Source organism: Paroedura picta, chromosome 17 (assembly GCF_049243985.1).
Source record: "Paroedura picta isolate Pp20150507F chromosome 17, Ppicta_v3.0, whole genome shotgun sequence".
Lineage (NCBI taxonomy): Eukaryota > Metazoa > Chordata > Lepidosauria > Squamata > Gekkonidae > Paroedura > Paroedura picta.
The window spans coordinates 7,640,585-7,656,105 of NC_135385.1; the positions used below are offsets into that span (position 1 = coordinate 7,640,585).

Sequence of the window (15,521 nt, forward strand, 5' to 3'; positions counted from 1 at the left end):
TCTGCAACATGGCAGGACACCGGCTGCTGAAAGAATACAAGAGAAACCACCTGGTGAGAGGGGAGAGAGGTAGTCCTAACTGTCTAACTGACTAATTTTCTGCAGGGAAAGCAGCCAGGAGCAGAAAATCTCCAACAGAGCCAAGCAGGGGGGGGGGGGGAGAATATTTTTAAAATATCTGGAAGTTTCTAAATGAAATACGCCAACTATGCATCCCTTCTGATGCCCCCATAGGATATTCTTCTTGTGCTGTCCTAATGCACTCGACATATCTTGCAGATCTGTGGGAATTCCAGTCCTCAGCTGGCAGTGGAAGCTGGCCAGGTTATCTTATGACAGCCGCACAGCCTCCACCTAAGCTACCTTGCAGGGCTGTTGTGAAGATAGTACTGAAGAGAGGGGAAACTGAGCTGCTTGGAAGGATGAGGTTTTTTTTAAATGCATTAATTCAACAGCCAAATTGCAGATCAGAAAGGCTGTGATAAAATTCTTCTTCGGACCACAAGCGATGCTGCCATGGATTCCTGCGGCTACAGCTGGAATTCATATGCTGGAAGGACAAAAACACCCAGCATCTGCCTCCAGCCCCCCTGCAAAAAAAGAGAGAGAGAGAGAGACGAGCAAAAGAAAACCTTGGATTCAGAGGTGGCTCTCCTGCTAGTGTCTTTGTGGAAATCAACACGGACTGGCGCTTTCACACATTACGGGGTTGGGTCTGGTGCTACCGGACTCAAATCAGTCACCTTGCGTGGCCATTGAGGGGGAAATGGGTGGAAATCATTGTTTTTATATCTGCTGTTATCGGCCCTGAGCCATCGAGGAAAGCCAGAAAGGTCAGAAATTTTCTTCTTCTTCTTCTATAAGCTCAGCACCCGGTTAACCTTGCGATGAATGCAAACGACATGTGTCTCTTTCCTGCTTCCTCGCTCTGAGCCCAGACATAATTTCCCATACCTTGTTAAAAAAAAAAAAAAAAATCTCCATAAATCTGGATTGGGGGGAAAATCTCATATCTGGCGTTAACTTGGCCTCCTGCGCCATCATGTGGCCTCCTGCAAAAATGCATCTGGAAGCAGGCAAATTCCCGGCCTTGGAAGTTGAAATACTTGAAGGCGTAAAAGTAAAAGAAGGCGTAAAAGTAAAAGAAGAGAAGAATTAAACATACGCAGAACGCTTGTTTTGATCAAGTGATGCTTTGATTTTTATTTACTTAAATGCAGCATTCTATACAAGGAAAAAAAAAAGATTTCAAACCCTGAAAGGGAACTATAGCTCTTCCTAAATCAACCAGAATTAAAAGATTTCTCCCCAAATATGGAAAATAATCTCTTCCCTCCCGCCCCGCCCCCATTTACAGCGTGCCCCGCGCGGTACGGTTATTTTTCCGTTTTAATTTTGCGTATCCCAAACGTCAGAACTGTACAATTTGTTTACAAATCACACTTTCTCCTATGAAAAGTTACAGAAAAAAATATTGCCACGTTCTTATTTGTAACAAAAAAATTAGATTTCTTCTTCTCTTAAAAAAAACACCAACATCAGCCAGAACTTTTGTTGTTTTTTATAGTGTGTGCTTGGGGGAGGGGGGGGGAGAGCAAGGAGCGGGGAACGTTCCGGAGCAAAGGGGGGGGGAGTCTGTCTCCTGACGCGTTAAATTGCGTATGGTGCTTAAAAAGGGGTCGGGTGGGGAGGAAATGAATCCAAGCAATGCAAAAAAACAAAACAAAGCCCCAACGCTATGGAAATTTCAAGGCAGGTCGAATCTGAGAAGGGGCCGGATCCGTCAGCAGCGGTTGCTCCCCCAAGCCTCACACGAACAGCATTTACAAACGAGAAAACCTATTTGCCCCTGGACATTTCCCGCATTCGCAGTTGCAGGGAGACCTCTGAACCAGCTTGCGTCTGGCGCCCACAGTCTGAACTGAGGAGAGGAAGAGAGGGGAAGCAACCTACTAAAAGGCAGCAAGGGGGGGGGGCTCTGAGGGACAACCAAAAAAAAACCATCCCCATTGTGGTGTGTGGAACAACATGCCTGGGGTGTTTTGCCTTCCGACTCGGCAATCTGCAAGTGGCTTTTTGAACAGACGGGAGGAAATACCCTGATTAGGAGGAGGAAGAGAAAACCAAGGCAAAATCCAGGGCCGAGAAGCAAAATCCAGGGCCGAGAAAAAAACAGAGACTTAAAATCTGACCATACGCAGTGTTTTGGGGCCAGAACTGGGGGAAGAAGACTGGCCTGTGGGGGGAGGCTAAGCGGGAGAACCGGGGACTTGTAAGTGATTAAAATTTGGGTGTCGGACCTCAAAGCTGAGCCTCTGCCCTGGACACAAACGAGGGAAGAGTTAAGAGGGGCCGGGAGGCGAATGGGCGTTTCGAAAAGAAGTTACACGCTGGTAGGCCACAGAGACGCGCTTCGGAAGGCCCCTGAAACCTGCGACGCAAAAAGATTTAAGTGCTCCTGACCCAGAGCAGGGTGGCAGGCCCAACTATGCGGGGGAGCAAGGCGGCTTGGGACACGAGACATCGCGGATGAAGGACGGGCTGGACGGTCTAGCAGAGGCCGGATCTCGCAGGGCACTGATCTCAACTAACCGCTCTCAGCCGTCCCCCCAAGCTGCTGAAGCAACTGACAGAAACCCTCCCAGGTGGGCAGGTGACTCCGACGCATTGCCCAGGAGAAGCTGGGCCACGTCCACAAAGTGGGCTTGGCCCCCGGCAGGCACAGCGCGTGCCGAACCCCAGCTCCTAAATGTGACAAACTCTCCCCGCTGTTTGGCTTCCAAGGGGATCGGCGACAGCCTTGGGGGGGCGAAAACCCCAAACAAAGCCTGACATACCTTTTGTGTTTTTCTTTTTCTTAAAGCCAGAAGACAGAAAAGAAAAGCTTGGAGCTCAATCCGTGAGGAGCGTCTCCGGCACAAGCCTAGCGGAAACCGAAGCAAGAGGGGCTGAGATCGACCTCGGCCGGATCAGGCCCCGTGCTGTTAGTGTGAAGGGCTCCGTAAGAGCTGAGGCATCCTGACCCCCCCCCCCCCCCCACACACACACACACTCCTTGCTCCGTCAGCAAGCCCGCCAAAGGCACCTCCGACGTTGCGGGGCGGCTGAGAATCCTTCACAGAGACTGTACCCTTTTTTATGTTTTCCTGTTAGCAGCGCAAAAAACAAACAACCCCAAACCGGTGCTCGGTAGCTTGGGGCCGGTCAGAGGATGGAAAGGGAGCGGGGGAAGACTCTATGGCATTGAACAAAATCCAACCCAACCCCCCCCCCCCGAAAAAAAGGAAAATGGGAAGGGGGAGGGAGAGGGAGAGGAGGGGTAATAAAACCCTGACGTTAAAGTGCAATACGTCCTAAACGCTTTTTGTCCTCAGGTGTGCCGTAAAAGAAAACAGAGGTGCCTGGGAGGGGTTCGACTTCCGGACGTCCCGTAGAGAGGGCCTCCGAGCAAGGGAGGGGAGGGGAGGGGGAGTAAAATCCAAACACAGTAGCGAGCTGAAGAGAGCGAGAGCCCTTGGGTGCAGGGGTGGGGCGAGGAAGCCCCCCCAGAGACAGCGTCTGGCAGCATGCAGCGTTGGGGTCGGGAATTCGGGAGACCGAACGCTACATTCCGACTGTGGAATCAGCGGTGCCAGATCGGTAAGTACATTTTGATAACCCTTTAAGCAAACTCAAAACAAGGAACGATATTTTTTCCCCGATTGTTGGCATCGTCTAAGTCTGCTCCGGCCCAAGCCCCTCGCGGCATGCAGCTTCTTGCCAGAAGGAGGAAGCTGGTTCTACTCTCTGGGGTGGGGTGGGAGAAGAGAGGCCCACCTCCCTGGGGGAGGCAGGAGGCAGGCCAGGGGGACGGGGAAAGGGGGCACCTGGCGGACCTTCACGGTAAAAATGGAACAAAACAACGTCAACAGAAAGGAAGCCGGATCCATTCCGGCCATTCCTAAAAAGACCCCCAAGAAGGGCTGGGGGAGAGGAGGAATATAAACATGAAGCTGGATGAGAAACAGCCGGTGCGAAGGGGGGGGGGAAAGGCAAAGGGGCGGTGGGGAGGGAGGGAGGGAGAGGATTTCACAGCCTGAACGCCCATCTCATCAGCTCCACGATCCTGGGGGGGGGGGGGGAGGAAGGGGCGGTGCCGAAGAGGAAGACCACAATCTCTCTCGCTCACGCTCTCTCGCTCTCTCTGTCTCTCTCAATGCCGTCTCATTTTCACATTCCGGGCGGGGCTCCCGTCCTCCTCCTCCTCGTCCAAGTCCTCCGTGTACTCGTAAGACTTTCGCCAATAGTTCTCGGAACTGAAGTGGCTCCTTCTCCTGTGTTTCGGCAAGAGGACCGAGCGCCGGTTTTCCTCTTTATCCATCTCTAAAATCCGAGGCCTGCGGAGGGCGGAAGGGAGAAAGGCAGCCCGGTGAGGGTGGGGGGGACTGGACGACCCGCCCCGGCCGGCCGGCCTTCCTGACCTTTTCCTAGCTGGCCTGTCCCCCTGCATACGGGGACTACAATTCCCACAAGCCCTTGCTAGTGCCTGTAGTCCACGGGCACCTGGACAGCCACGGTTTGCAGTTCAACCGGAAAACGATCAAGAGCGACTACACCGAAACCCTTCCCGTTGCTCATTCCGCCTCTTACCGGTGAGCGGCGTCTGGGTCTGCTTTGCGGTGGGACCTCTTTGGTTTCAGGACGGGGTCCCTGTTGCTTCCGGACAAGCGGTCCGAGGCGTAGCCGGGCGTCAGCACGGAGCTGCTCAAGGATCGCGTCTCCAGCCGGGGAGCGTCGAGTCTGGTCCTGAAAGCGCAAGGCGGAGAGAGACAAGGGGAATTAGTTTGGCTGCGCGTCGGGCCCAGGGAGATTTCCTTAAAGGCTATTTCCGAGGTGCATTCCTGGCCGTATCAGGGGTTCGTCTAATAATCCACACAGAGGGCAACCTGTTCCTCGGACGGTCCAACAACAGGGCAGAGAGGCCGAGGCCTTCCCCCGAGAAGACCCTCAGAAGAGCCCTGCTGGGTCAGACCAGGGGTCCCTCCAGTCCAGCCTCCCATCTCCCCCAGGGGCCAGCCAGTTTCCCTGAAAAGCCAGCCACTGGGCACAGAAGGGCTTCATCATAAGACCCTCAGAAGAGCCCTGTTAGGTCAGACCAGGGAGGGTCCATCCAGCCCAGCCTCCCGTCTCACACAGGAGCCTGCCAGTTCCTCTGCAGGGCCAGCCACGGGGCAGAGAGGCCGAGGCCTTCCCCTGAGAAGACCCTCAGAAGAGCCCTGCTGGGTCAAACCCTGCTGGAGGGGATTGAACTCTGAATCTCTCCCATGGCTCTAACTGGTTTCAAGTCATTACAGAGGGAGCTTAGGTGAGCGGCAAGGAAGGGCGATCCAGATTTATGCCAGGACTGCAAAACATCGCAGAGAGATTCTGGAGTGGGTCACAAACAGTCGTCCTTTCAGTTCTTTACAGAGGGGGTTCTCTGAGCCCTTCAGAGTGGGCTTGGTCGAAGTAAAATTACGCCCCCACTCCTCCCCGATGGCACCAAACTGCCCGGCTCACCGCACATGCCCCCGCCCCAAAACCAGGATACGATTTTGCCCGACAAAAGGGAGTCGCGTCCCTGGTTCTGCCCGGGCAGCGATCAAGAGCCTTCGGGGAGGGCGGTAAATAAATATAAATAAACAGAATAAAATGAAGAAGGCGGCGAAGGTCACAGCGCTTACTTCCTGAGGATGATGACCGCTCTCCTCTCCTTGATGTCTTGGGGCCGGATGCAGTGCGTAATTTCGTCCGCCGCGTAGCCACTGGGGAGCAAGACAAGAAACTAGGAGTCAGGAGGGATTCCAGAAGTGGTTTTTTCCCCAAAAAAGGCCGCTGCTCTTTGGCCTCCTAGAATTCCACCGAACGTATCGCTCGACGAGAGCTCAGGCCGCCCCCCTGCCCAATCTTGTGGGTCCCGAGATGCTGCCAGACCCAAATCTCGCTCTCTTCCAGGTTACGGGAGAGTCTACTACCAAGCTCCAAGCCGCCAAAACTCTCTCCTCAGGCGGGAGACGCAGGCTACGGATCCGGACTCTGCACCGAAGGGTGCCAACGCTCGCTGGGGCGTGGGAGTCAAGCCCTAGAGACTTGAGCGGAAGAAACTGGGATGTTGTCGGCGTTAGCGGCACGGCCGTCTGCTCTGCAGCAGCGTTGGGAGCCGGACGGCCCTGCTGGCTGGCTCCAGAGAGGTGAGGGTAGGAATCACTGACCCAGCAGTATGAGGCCTGTGAGGGCTGCAAGAGACACACCACGGCTATTCTGGGCTGCTTCCCTCTCCTCAAGAGGAGCTGTATTTATACTGCCGCCCCCCCCCATTACTTTGACGGGGGTTCCCAGGCTCACGGGATCTATCCGGGGTAGAGCTTGGATGGGAGACCTGCCAGGAAGGCCAGATTCTGATCCTGGGCTCGCTATCCGCCCACCTGTGACTTGACAGCTCTCCCCACCACTCCCACTGCCCACCCCCGGGATTCAGTTTCCAGTTTCACCCTCCATGAGCTTGGAAGGCCCGGCCTAGTGCAATTCTCCAGGACCGTGGAGGCCCTGAATGCTGGACGCTTGGTCTACTGGTGGGCCGGACTCGCTCTGCCCCTAGGCCCACCCCCCTTTGGCAGGTGCCTTGGTAAGGCTACACCGCCAGCAGCTGGGAAGCTCTTTTGAGCTGCAGCTGATTTCCCGGGGATGAGATCCTGCGAGGCACAGCTCTCCTTGCCAGGGACCGGCTCCAGGTGCCTTTGGTCCCCGAAACCTCTTGTGGCTCCCTTAACCAGCTGGGTGTGGGGGTTAAGAGCGGCAGCTTCATCCTGGGCAAGCCAGGTTTGATTCCCCACGCTCTGTGCGCACCTAGCTGGGTGGGCCAGTCACAGTCCTGACAGTGCTGTTCTCCCAGACAAGTAATCTCAGGGCTCACTCAGCCCCACCTCCCTCCCAGGGTGCCTGTTGTGGGGAGAGGAAAGGAAAGGCGACTGGAAGCCCCTTGGAGACTCCTCCGGGTTGAGAAAAAGCAGGGTATAAAAACCAGCTCTTTTTCTTCTCCTCCTTCTCCCAGGCTCGAATGGGGGCTAGTCAACGCACATGAGCCGTCCTGTCCCTGCAGATGCACCCGCGTGAAACAAGGAAACTTCCCTCCCCACAGAGGGTGATCTCGAAATGCTATTCGGCAACCCCAAGAAAGGCGGGGAGTGGAAGCAGGGGATGCCACGGGGCCTGGCTTTTGGCTGCCAGCCTAAAGAGGCAGAAGTGACTCTGGACCACAGAACGGGCGCCGTGTCAACTCACTCAGCTCTGCCCCCCCCCCTGCACGAGAGAGTAACCAGACTGCCACAAGGAAAACACTCGCGTGGGGTTTCGGGTAGCCACGGCTGTCTCTTATCGGCCGGGCGCCACCCGTTTTGCAACCAAAACGTTATCAGTCGTGGTTTCGCTTTCGGAGAGCTCTCTCAACCCCCTTGTTTCTGCGGGAGCACAGAGATAACGTGCAAAAGACTCTCCAGGGGTAGCGTTTTAGCCCTTGCTAAAAGACAGGGAAAGACAGAGAGAGAGAGAGAGAGATGCCTTTCTGGCCCGGCGTGGCGATCGCCTTACAGAGCCAAGCCAGGGATCGTGTTACCCTCCCGTGGCCTTTCGGACCGGCAGGGGCGCTTGCTCCTCCGACGGGGGAAAAAAAAAAAAAGACAAGTCGCTCGCCCTCCCCTTTGCCACGGCAACGCCGAACCGCTAGGGACGTTTGACTCACCCTGGCTGAGGACCGGATTTTGGCTTATGAGGCTATAAATACGGCCCAGTCATAAGCTTCTCCTGAGCCAGCATGTCCGTCCGCACCTGGCTCCCGGGGAAAGGATCCGGCCTCAGAGAACCACAGAGTTGGAAGGGGCCTCCAGGGTCATCCAGTCCAACCCCCTGCAGAATGCAGGACACCCACTGCTACCTGCCCACCTGCAGTGACTCCAGCACCATGCCCAGATGATACCCCTCCCCACCCCCCCAAAAAACCCCCAGAATCCCTGACCAGTTTGGCCTGGAGGAAATTTGCCTCCTGGTCCCCAAGTGGCAATCGGCATTTCCCCGGGATGCAAGTGAGGGCCACAAGAGCCGAGCACGGACGCAATCCCTTCCTGTCCATCCATTTACAAACTCAGAAGTGCAAGCTGCAACCAGCCATGCGGGTGAACTTTCCTAATTTTAGTTTGTTTGTTTGTTTTGGGGGGGGGGGGAACAGACACCATGAAACAGGGAGAACAGGGAGGGAGGGATTTCCTGAAAAATGGGGCACTCTGCATTCTAGAACAGAGGAGCTACCTTGGAGAGGTAACATCTTGCTTCACAGATGTTATCAGGCGGGCGTTTAACAAAATTAAAAGCTCCCGAAAGGCGCTGGAGTCAAACAACCCAAACCAACCGCCCCAAACGGTTTGGGAAGAGACTGACTCAGCGGCCACCGCTTCGTTAAGGTAAAGGTAAAGGTATCCCCTGTGCAAGCACCGAGTCATGTCTGACCCTTGGGGTGACGCCCTCCAGCGTTTTCATGGCAGACTCAATACGGGGTGGTTTGCCAGTGCCTTCCCCAGTCATTACCGTTTACCCCCCAGCAAGCTGGGTACTCATTTTACCGACCCCGGAAGGATGGAAGGCTGAGTCGACCTTGAGCCGGCTGCTGGGATCGAACTCCCAACCTCATGGGCAGACAGCTTCAGACAGCATGTCGCTGCCTTACCACTCTGCGCCACAAGAGGCTCACCGCTTCGTTATATTTAACCAATTGAAAATGTGTATCCCTGGCCAGTTCGTTTGACTCTGGGGCGGTTGCACCAAGTGGTGAGGAACCCGTGGGGCTCGTAAAGTTGCCCAGAGATCCTGTCCTTGAAACACTCGGGCGCACGCTAGCTGAACTCTGAACGCCCTGTCCTCACAGGCGGTTTCAACCCCACTCGCCTGGGTTGGGAAACTTCCTGCCCCCTCCAGGTCCTGCTGGAACGGCCCCAGCGGTCGGCCCTGGCTTTTTCAGGGAAAGCGATGCGCAATTTCACGTCTCCTGGCGGAGCTCCCTGACCTCTGCCCGCGTAAGGCTGTGCAAACCACAGGATCCGCCAGTCCCTAAAGGGTCTCAAGTCCACGCGAATTTGGGAGGCTGAGGACAAACGCTGAAGGGGGGGAAGGGAGCTTCGACTCTCAAAAGGTTATAACCACAAAAACCTTACTGGTCTCTAAGGTGTAGAATGGAATCGTGAAGTGGGAGGGGACATGAGGGCCATCTAGTCCCACCCCCTGCTCAGTGCAGGATCATCCTCAAGCATCCAGGAGAAGGATCTGTCCAGCCGCTGCTTGAAGGCGGCCAGTGAGGGGGAGCTCCCCACCTCCTGAGGCAGCCCCTTCCACGGCTGAACTAGACCCATAGAATCCTAGCATGGGAAGGGGCCATGCAGGCCATCTAGTCCCACCCCCTGCCCAATGCAGGATCAGCCTCCAGCATCCAGGAGAAGGATCTGTCCAGCTGCTGCTTGAAGACGGCCAGTGAGGGGGAGCTCCCCACCTCCTGAGGCAGCCCATCCCACTGCTGAACTTCCCCTGATCAAGCCGGCACTGTTCTTCCATGTATACCACCCAGAGCGGTAAAGAATGGGCGTTATAAAAATCCAAATAAATAAATAAAATAATGGTTTAAAGCCATTCCTGCAGGTCCTGTCCTCTGCTGCCCACAGGAACCGTTCCCTGCCCTCCTCCAAGGGACAACCTTTCAGATCCTTCAAGAGAGCCCTCCTCTTCTCCAGTCCCTCAGCCCTTCCCCCAGGCTCCGGATCCTCCTCGCCCCTCTCCTCCGCCCCCTCTCCATTCTGCCCACGCCCTTCCCGAAGGGGCTCCTGCCAAGGAGAGAGCACCAAGGGTTACCTGAGCACGGTGACGCTCCCTCTCCTCACGGGCAGGAAGAAGACCGGCTCGGAGACCCGGATGGGCTTGAACTGGAACTTGCAGCCGAAGCAGAGCGCCGAGTCGCTGAAGAAGGAGACGGAGACGATGGGCCGCTCGAAGATGTGGATGGGGTCCACGTGGGAGACGATGCAGCCCCCCGGCTGGTAGTCGTTGATCACGGCGCTGTTGACGAAGCCCTCGGGGATGACCTGGTGCTCCACCAGCCGCCGGATGACGAGGTCGTGCACCCACTCGGGGATCGCGTCCACCTCGCCGCGGGGGTACAGCCGCTCCTGGCCGGGGCCCCGCCGCTGCAGCTGCGACCCGTACGTGTAGCCCTCCCCGAAGAAGTACTTGTTCCGGAGCGGGGCCCGGTCCACCGTGTGCTCCTTGTAAAGCCCCTTCTCGGCCCGGGAGACCACCTCGTCGATGTGGGCTTCGATCTTGGCGCACTCCTCCGGGCTGAAGAGGCGGAACTGCCGGATGCCGCTCTTGACCTTCTGGGCCTCCTCCTCCTCCCGCTGCCGCTCCTCGCCGTCGCTGGGCTCCGAGTCCGAGTCCTTGCGGTACTTGCGCTTGGCGGACCCGCCGGTGGCCCCGTAGGGGGGCTCCGCGGGGTCCCGCTGGCTGCCGCTTTTGTAGTTCTCCCGGTAAGGCATCATGGATTTCAGCTTCTCTCGCAGGTCCGTGTAACCACTCCCGGCCATGGCAAGCGCGCGCCTCCTCTACCGAACTCCGCAGGGCACGGCGCGTGGGACTGGGGAGCAGGAAACACCGCCGCCGTTCATGGCATTGCCTATCCGAGCAAAACGGTCTCCGAGAGGGAAGCGAGGCCCAGGGAAAACCCGAAACCTGAGTCCCCCCAGGCTGGGAAAAAGCCACAGCAGGTGCCTCTCCCGAGGGGTGATAGGCTCCACTCTTCTGAGTCGGGACCCCCTTACCCCTGGAGTAGGGGCAAGGGGTTTCGGGCCTTTGGGAGAACCAGGAAGAAAAAGTTATATTCCGCTTCCCTCCAGGTGTCGGCGGAGGAGACGGCTTAGGCTGCAGTCTCGATGATGCGGCGGCTCCAAATTCACTCCCTGGACGTGGACAGGGATGACAACGCGCATGTCACCTGCAAAAAGAGGCACAAAGTTGGATGAGTTGGTCCAATTTGGGGAAGAGATGCTGAGACCTTGAGATGACCCCCCCCCCACGGTGGGAATTGTTGACTCACATTGTGTAATTAGCATCAGATGCTTGATGAAGGGGAACTAAAGAACATCCAAAGAGCCCTGCTGGGTCAGACCAGGGAGGGTCCAACTAGTCCAACCTCCTGTCTCTCACAGGGTCCAACCTGTACTTCTGGAGGGCCAGCGACCGGGCAGAGAGGCCGAGGCCTTCCCCTGAGGTTGCCTCCTGGCGCTGGGATTCAGAAGCTTCGTGCTTCTGAGTGTGGAGGTTCTGTCCCCATGGCTTTGACTCTTGAAAGGGGGTGTCTTAAGATGTTACTGAGGGCCAACCTGGCTCCCCTCTGCAGCCCTCTCCCCGACCCAATCCCCACCATCCAGGCCACGCAACACAAGAGATTTCCCCTGCGCCCCTCCATCGCTTCCCAGATCTGCTCGTGACCGCCACCAGTTTGGAAACAAGGCAGAGAAGAGTCCTGCTAACTGGAAAGAGAGCGAACCTCTTTCGAGAATTCAGCAAGAAGGGAAGAAAGAAAACAGGACAGGGGCAGGCAGCGGCTTGTGCTCCCCTGAGTGGGAACGAAGAGAGGCCCTCACAAAATGTGCCCTGGCCCAGAATCTGTGTCAAAATAAGAATCTTGCAGTCTTTGCCCCCCCCCCCCCCAACCACTCCAGGCCTTTCCTTCCCAGTCTGGCAAAAAAAAAAAAAATGGAAGGAAATAAAATGGATATCACAAGAAGAGCAACTGGGGTCTTTTGAACCCTGCTTTCCGCTACCCAAAAGAGCCTCCAAGTGTCTCCCCGCAGCAGGCCCTCTGTGAAGCAGTTGGGGCAGAGAGAGCTCGCAGAGAACTGCTCTGCGAGAATGGGGACTGGCCCAAGGTCACCCGGATGGCTGCAGGTGGAGCAGGGAATCGAACACGTCTCTCCAGATTAGAGGCTACTGCTCTTTAACCACGGCACCAAGCTGGAAGGGAATCCTGGGGAAGGCAGGTAACCCTCACACTTACTACTACTGACTTTCAAAGAAGACCCTCCCTACACCGCTAGTAGAGTATGTGATATTCAAGTCAGCTCCCCTCCTGAGAACCCCTCCCATACCTAAGGAAGACAACCAGCCCTCCCCCCACGATCTCGCAGCCTAACTTAGGCTAAAACAGGCAAAGTTTCCTGGTTGGCTTCGGGATTGCCTCTCTTATCTCACCCGCACCTCCCTCAACAAGGAAGTGGCTCTGCACTTTATTTCACCCTTGCAGCACAGAATTTCCAGGTGGGGCCTCGAGGCCAGCCCTTCACCTCACCCTGGCCTACCTCGCAAGGTTCCTGGGAGGATAGAACAGCTTAGGGTGGAAAAGCACCCCCAGGTAAAAGACCAGGTTGGAAAGGACCGACTCTGACAGACCAGTTATCTGATTCAGTATAAGGCAAATTAATAGATATGTCTGAGAATTACAAGCCTTCGTATCTGTCACTGGGTCTCACCCTATCCGACCTCACAGGGTTACTGTGAGGGTAAAATTAAGTAATGGACACCCTTTTGGGGGGGATGGAAGGCTCACCATAAACATCCTCGCAGGGTTCTTGTAAAACTAAAATGAAAGAACTCTAAGAACTTCCTAGCTGGCCTCAGGCCCATCATCCTGTCCTACCTCGCAAGGTTGTTAGCGTTCAACGAAGCAGAGAACTGCGAACTTTTACTGCATGGCCCCTGCTCTGCCTCGTCCATCTTGCTCTTTAAGAGGAAAAAAGGCTTGAAAGATTGTATAGGAAATAAATGCTTTTTCTTCCACCTGAAGAAAGGCTCCACGAGGAGGGCACCCCATCACTCTGGCCCTCATGCCTTTCATTCAGGCTGAAGAAGGCTGTCTGCCCCCAAACCTCTTTCCCAGGCTGAGAAAGGCAGGGTGCCCCAAAACCTCTTTCCTTTAAGCAGCCCAGGCTGAAGAAGGGTGCAAATCCCTGAACCTCTTACCTCAGGCTGCAGGAGGCTGCAGGAGGCAGTCTGTCCCCAAACCTCTTCCTCCTCAGCAGCCCAGGTGGAGGGGAAGGCTGCCTGTCCCTGTGCCTTTCCTTGGGAAGGGCATCAGTCCCCAAACCGAGAAAGGCCATGTGCCCCCAAACCTTTTTCCTTTAAGCAGCCCAAGCTGAAGAAAGGCATCCCAGAGGGAGACAGGCTGTCTGCCCCCCAACCTCTTTCTGTGAAGCATCCCAGAGGAATTCAGACAGTCTGTCCCCGAACCTTTTCCTCCAAGCTGAGACGGGCTGTCTGCCCCCAAACCTTTTCCTCCAGGGGGAGAAAGGCAGCTTGCCCCCAAACCTCTCCTTCTTCAGCAGCCCAGGTTGAAGAAAGGTGCCTGCCCTGGACCCTCCTTCTGTTCAGCATCCCAGAGGCAGGCAGGCGGTCCATCCGCCCCCAAACCTTTCCCTCCAGGCCGAGCAAGGCAGGGTGCCCCGAACCTCCCTCCCTCCCTCCAGCAGCCCAGGGGGGGGGAGACAAACCGAGAAAAGCAGTGTGCCCCCGACCCTCTTCCTCCCTAGCAGCCCCCCAAGCTGAGCCAGGCAGCCCCCCCCCCCCAACCTTGCTCCTTTGAGCAGCCCAGGCTGAGAAAGGCGGTCTGCCCCCCCCCCACCTCTTCCGCTTCAGCATCTCAGAGGCTGCCTGTCCGCCCCCAAAGCTTCTCCTCCAGGGGGAGGGAGGCGGGGGGGGGGCCTGAGCCGCTATCCCTTCTGCCCCCCAGAGGGACACAGGCTGTCCACCCCCCCGACCCCTGCCCCAAACTGGGAAAGGCAGGCAGGCAGCCCCCCCCCCCCCAAAAAAACCCTTTTCCTTTGAGCAGCCCAGGCTGGGAAAGGCTCCTGCCCCCCCCCCACCTCTCCCCTCCCCCCCCCCGGCCTCTCTTCCGGCCTCCCCGTCGGGGGCGCGTGTCGCGGGGGGGAGGGGAAGGAGGGGGGAGGCGGCGCCCCCCCCCCATGGGCCTCCCCTCGGACTCACCGGGCGGGCGTCGTGGCGTGGCGGGCGAGGGGGGGCTCCTGGCTACGTCACCAGCGGCCGGCCCGACATTATAAATAACTTCAGGGGCATCCTCCGCCTCCGCCTCAGAGCGCCAGCCGACGCCGACTGCGCACGCGCACGCCCTGGACCGCCGCCAAGTGCGCAGGCGCGCCCGCCCGCCCAGCGGCCCGGGGCGAAAGGGCGGGGGGACGGACGGCGGCGCCGCCGTGACGTCATCGCCGCGCGCGGAGGGCGGCGGCCTAAGGGCGGCGGGACCCGAGGGCGGCGCGGCACGTCCGGCTCCCCATCGAAACCAGCCATTAGATAGATACTCTCCAAAGCAAGAGTCATCTATATTTAATGCTTGTATAAATGCTAAATGTTATATAGACATTATCTAAGAAATGCATTGCAAAGAGGTCATTAGGGACGGAAGCGCTAAATGCAATGGTAGGACTCAGGGCAGAGTATAGAGAATTGGGGGGGCAGCGAAAATACCAGGTCTGAATCTACTCACAGGCTTTCGGCGGTGTCCCAATGGGAGCCGGAAGTGAGAACTGCGCATGGCGCTCCTCGCGCGTCTCTATGAGGCTCGGGACGGCTCCCTGACTGCGCGTGCGCCGGCCGGACGACGCGTGCGCAGAAGCGGAAAAATGCTCCTTGGGAGCATCGTCAACACAACCACGCTGTTGATCGCAACGGCGACGTCCTGCGAGCGTGGAGGGGGCGGGGCTTAGGCCGAGCGTTCGCCAACTGACAAACCGGCTTCTCCCCGCCCGTTTTGGTGTGGATTGGCCAGCGCCCCCGAAGGAGGCGGGCCTAGGCGAAGATTCTGAGCGCTGATTAGAGGAAGCCAACGTCCCGTTTGGGAGAGCGGCGGGGTGGCTATTGAAGTGCCTGATTAGGGGGCTTGAATTCCCGTCGCCTTTCAGTCCTCGTAAATGGCTCCCGATCTTACGTTTGCTCTGATTTATAAATAAAATTTATTGCAAAGGAGAAGTTTGCTCCCTGGAAGCTGCCTCGTATGAGCCCTCTTGACATAACCCTGGTCAACGCTGATGCATCATGGGAGAAAAACCACATTCCACGTTAAGCATAAAAAAATGCATTATAAGATTTTTTTGGGGGGGAGGGATGTATGATGTCGGTTGCCAATTTACAGGTGGAGTTTCTGCAGGCTATACAGATCTGTGCAGGGGTGGCCAAACTGGCTCTCCAGACGTCCATGGACTACAATGTCCATGAGCCCCTGCTGGGGCATGTAGTCTATGGACATCTGGAGAGCTGCAGTTTGGCCAACCCTGCTGTATGGCATACAATGATGCCCTCTCTGCTATGGCTCTGTCCCCAAGTCTCAAAGATTTCCCTTTAGCTGGAGTTGGGAACATTCAAATTGCACCCCCTTGCATTATAAAACTGCATACGGAAAGCAG

At 56.7% G+C, this 15,521-nt stretch overlaps 1 protein-coding gene across 3 annotated transcripts; it reads right to left on the reverse strand.

Moving 5' to 3' along the window:
- Positions 1 to 1,174: 1,174 nt before the first annotated feature.
- On the reverse strand, positions 1,175 to 14,729 carry ALKBH5 (alkB homolog 5, RNA demethylase). Of its 3 annotated transcripts, none has more exons than XM_077316218.1 (5): positions 14,606 to 14,729; positions 9,907 to 11,041; positions 5,703 to 5,783; positions 4,630 to 4,785; positions 1,175 to 4,376 (listed from the first exon to the last, which is right to left on the reverse strand). In XM_077316218.1, exons 2-5 carry the CDS (start codon positions 10,632 to 10,634, stop codon positions 4,193 to 4,195), a joined length of 1,149 nt encoding a protein of 382 aa, XP_077172333.1. In that variant the 5' UTR covers positions 10,635 to 11,041; positions 14,606 to 14,729; the 3' UTR covers positions 1,175 to 4,192. The 3 variants fall into 3 exon arrangements, with proteins under 3 accessions (XP_077172333.1, XP_077172331.1, XP_077172332.1); XM_077316216.1 differs by lacking the exon at positions 14,606 to 14,729 and adding an exon at positions 14,089 to 14,254; XM_077316217.1 differs by lacking the exon at positions 14,606 to 14,729 and adding an exon at positions 11,144 to 11,720.
- Positions 14,730 to 15,521: the final 792 nt, after the last annotated feature.

Coding starts and splice junctions, on each gene's coding strand:
- ALKBH5 (XM_077316218.1), bottom strand. CDS start 10,634: ATGGCCGGGAGTGGTTACACGGACCTGCGAGAGAAGCTGAAATCCATG. Junction 4,786..5,702: donor GCGGTCATCATCCTCAGGAA/GTAAGCGCTGTG, acceptor TTGCGCTTTCAG/GACCAGACTCGACGCTCCCC. Junction 4,377..4,629: donor GACCCAGACGCCGCTCACCG/GTAAGAGGCGGA, acceptor CGCCCTCCGCAG/GCCTCGGATTTTAGAGATGG.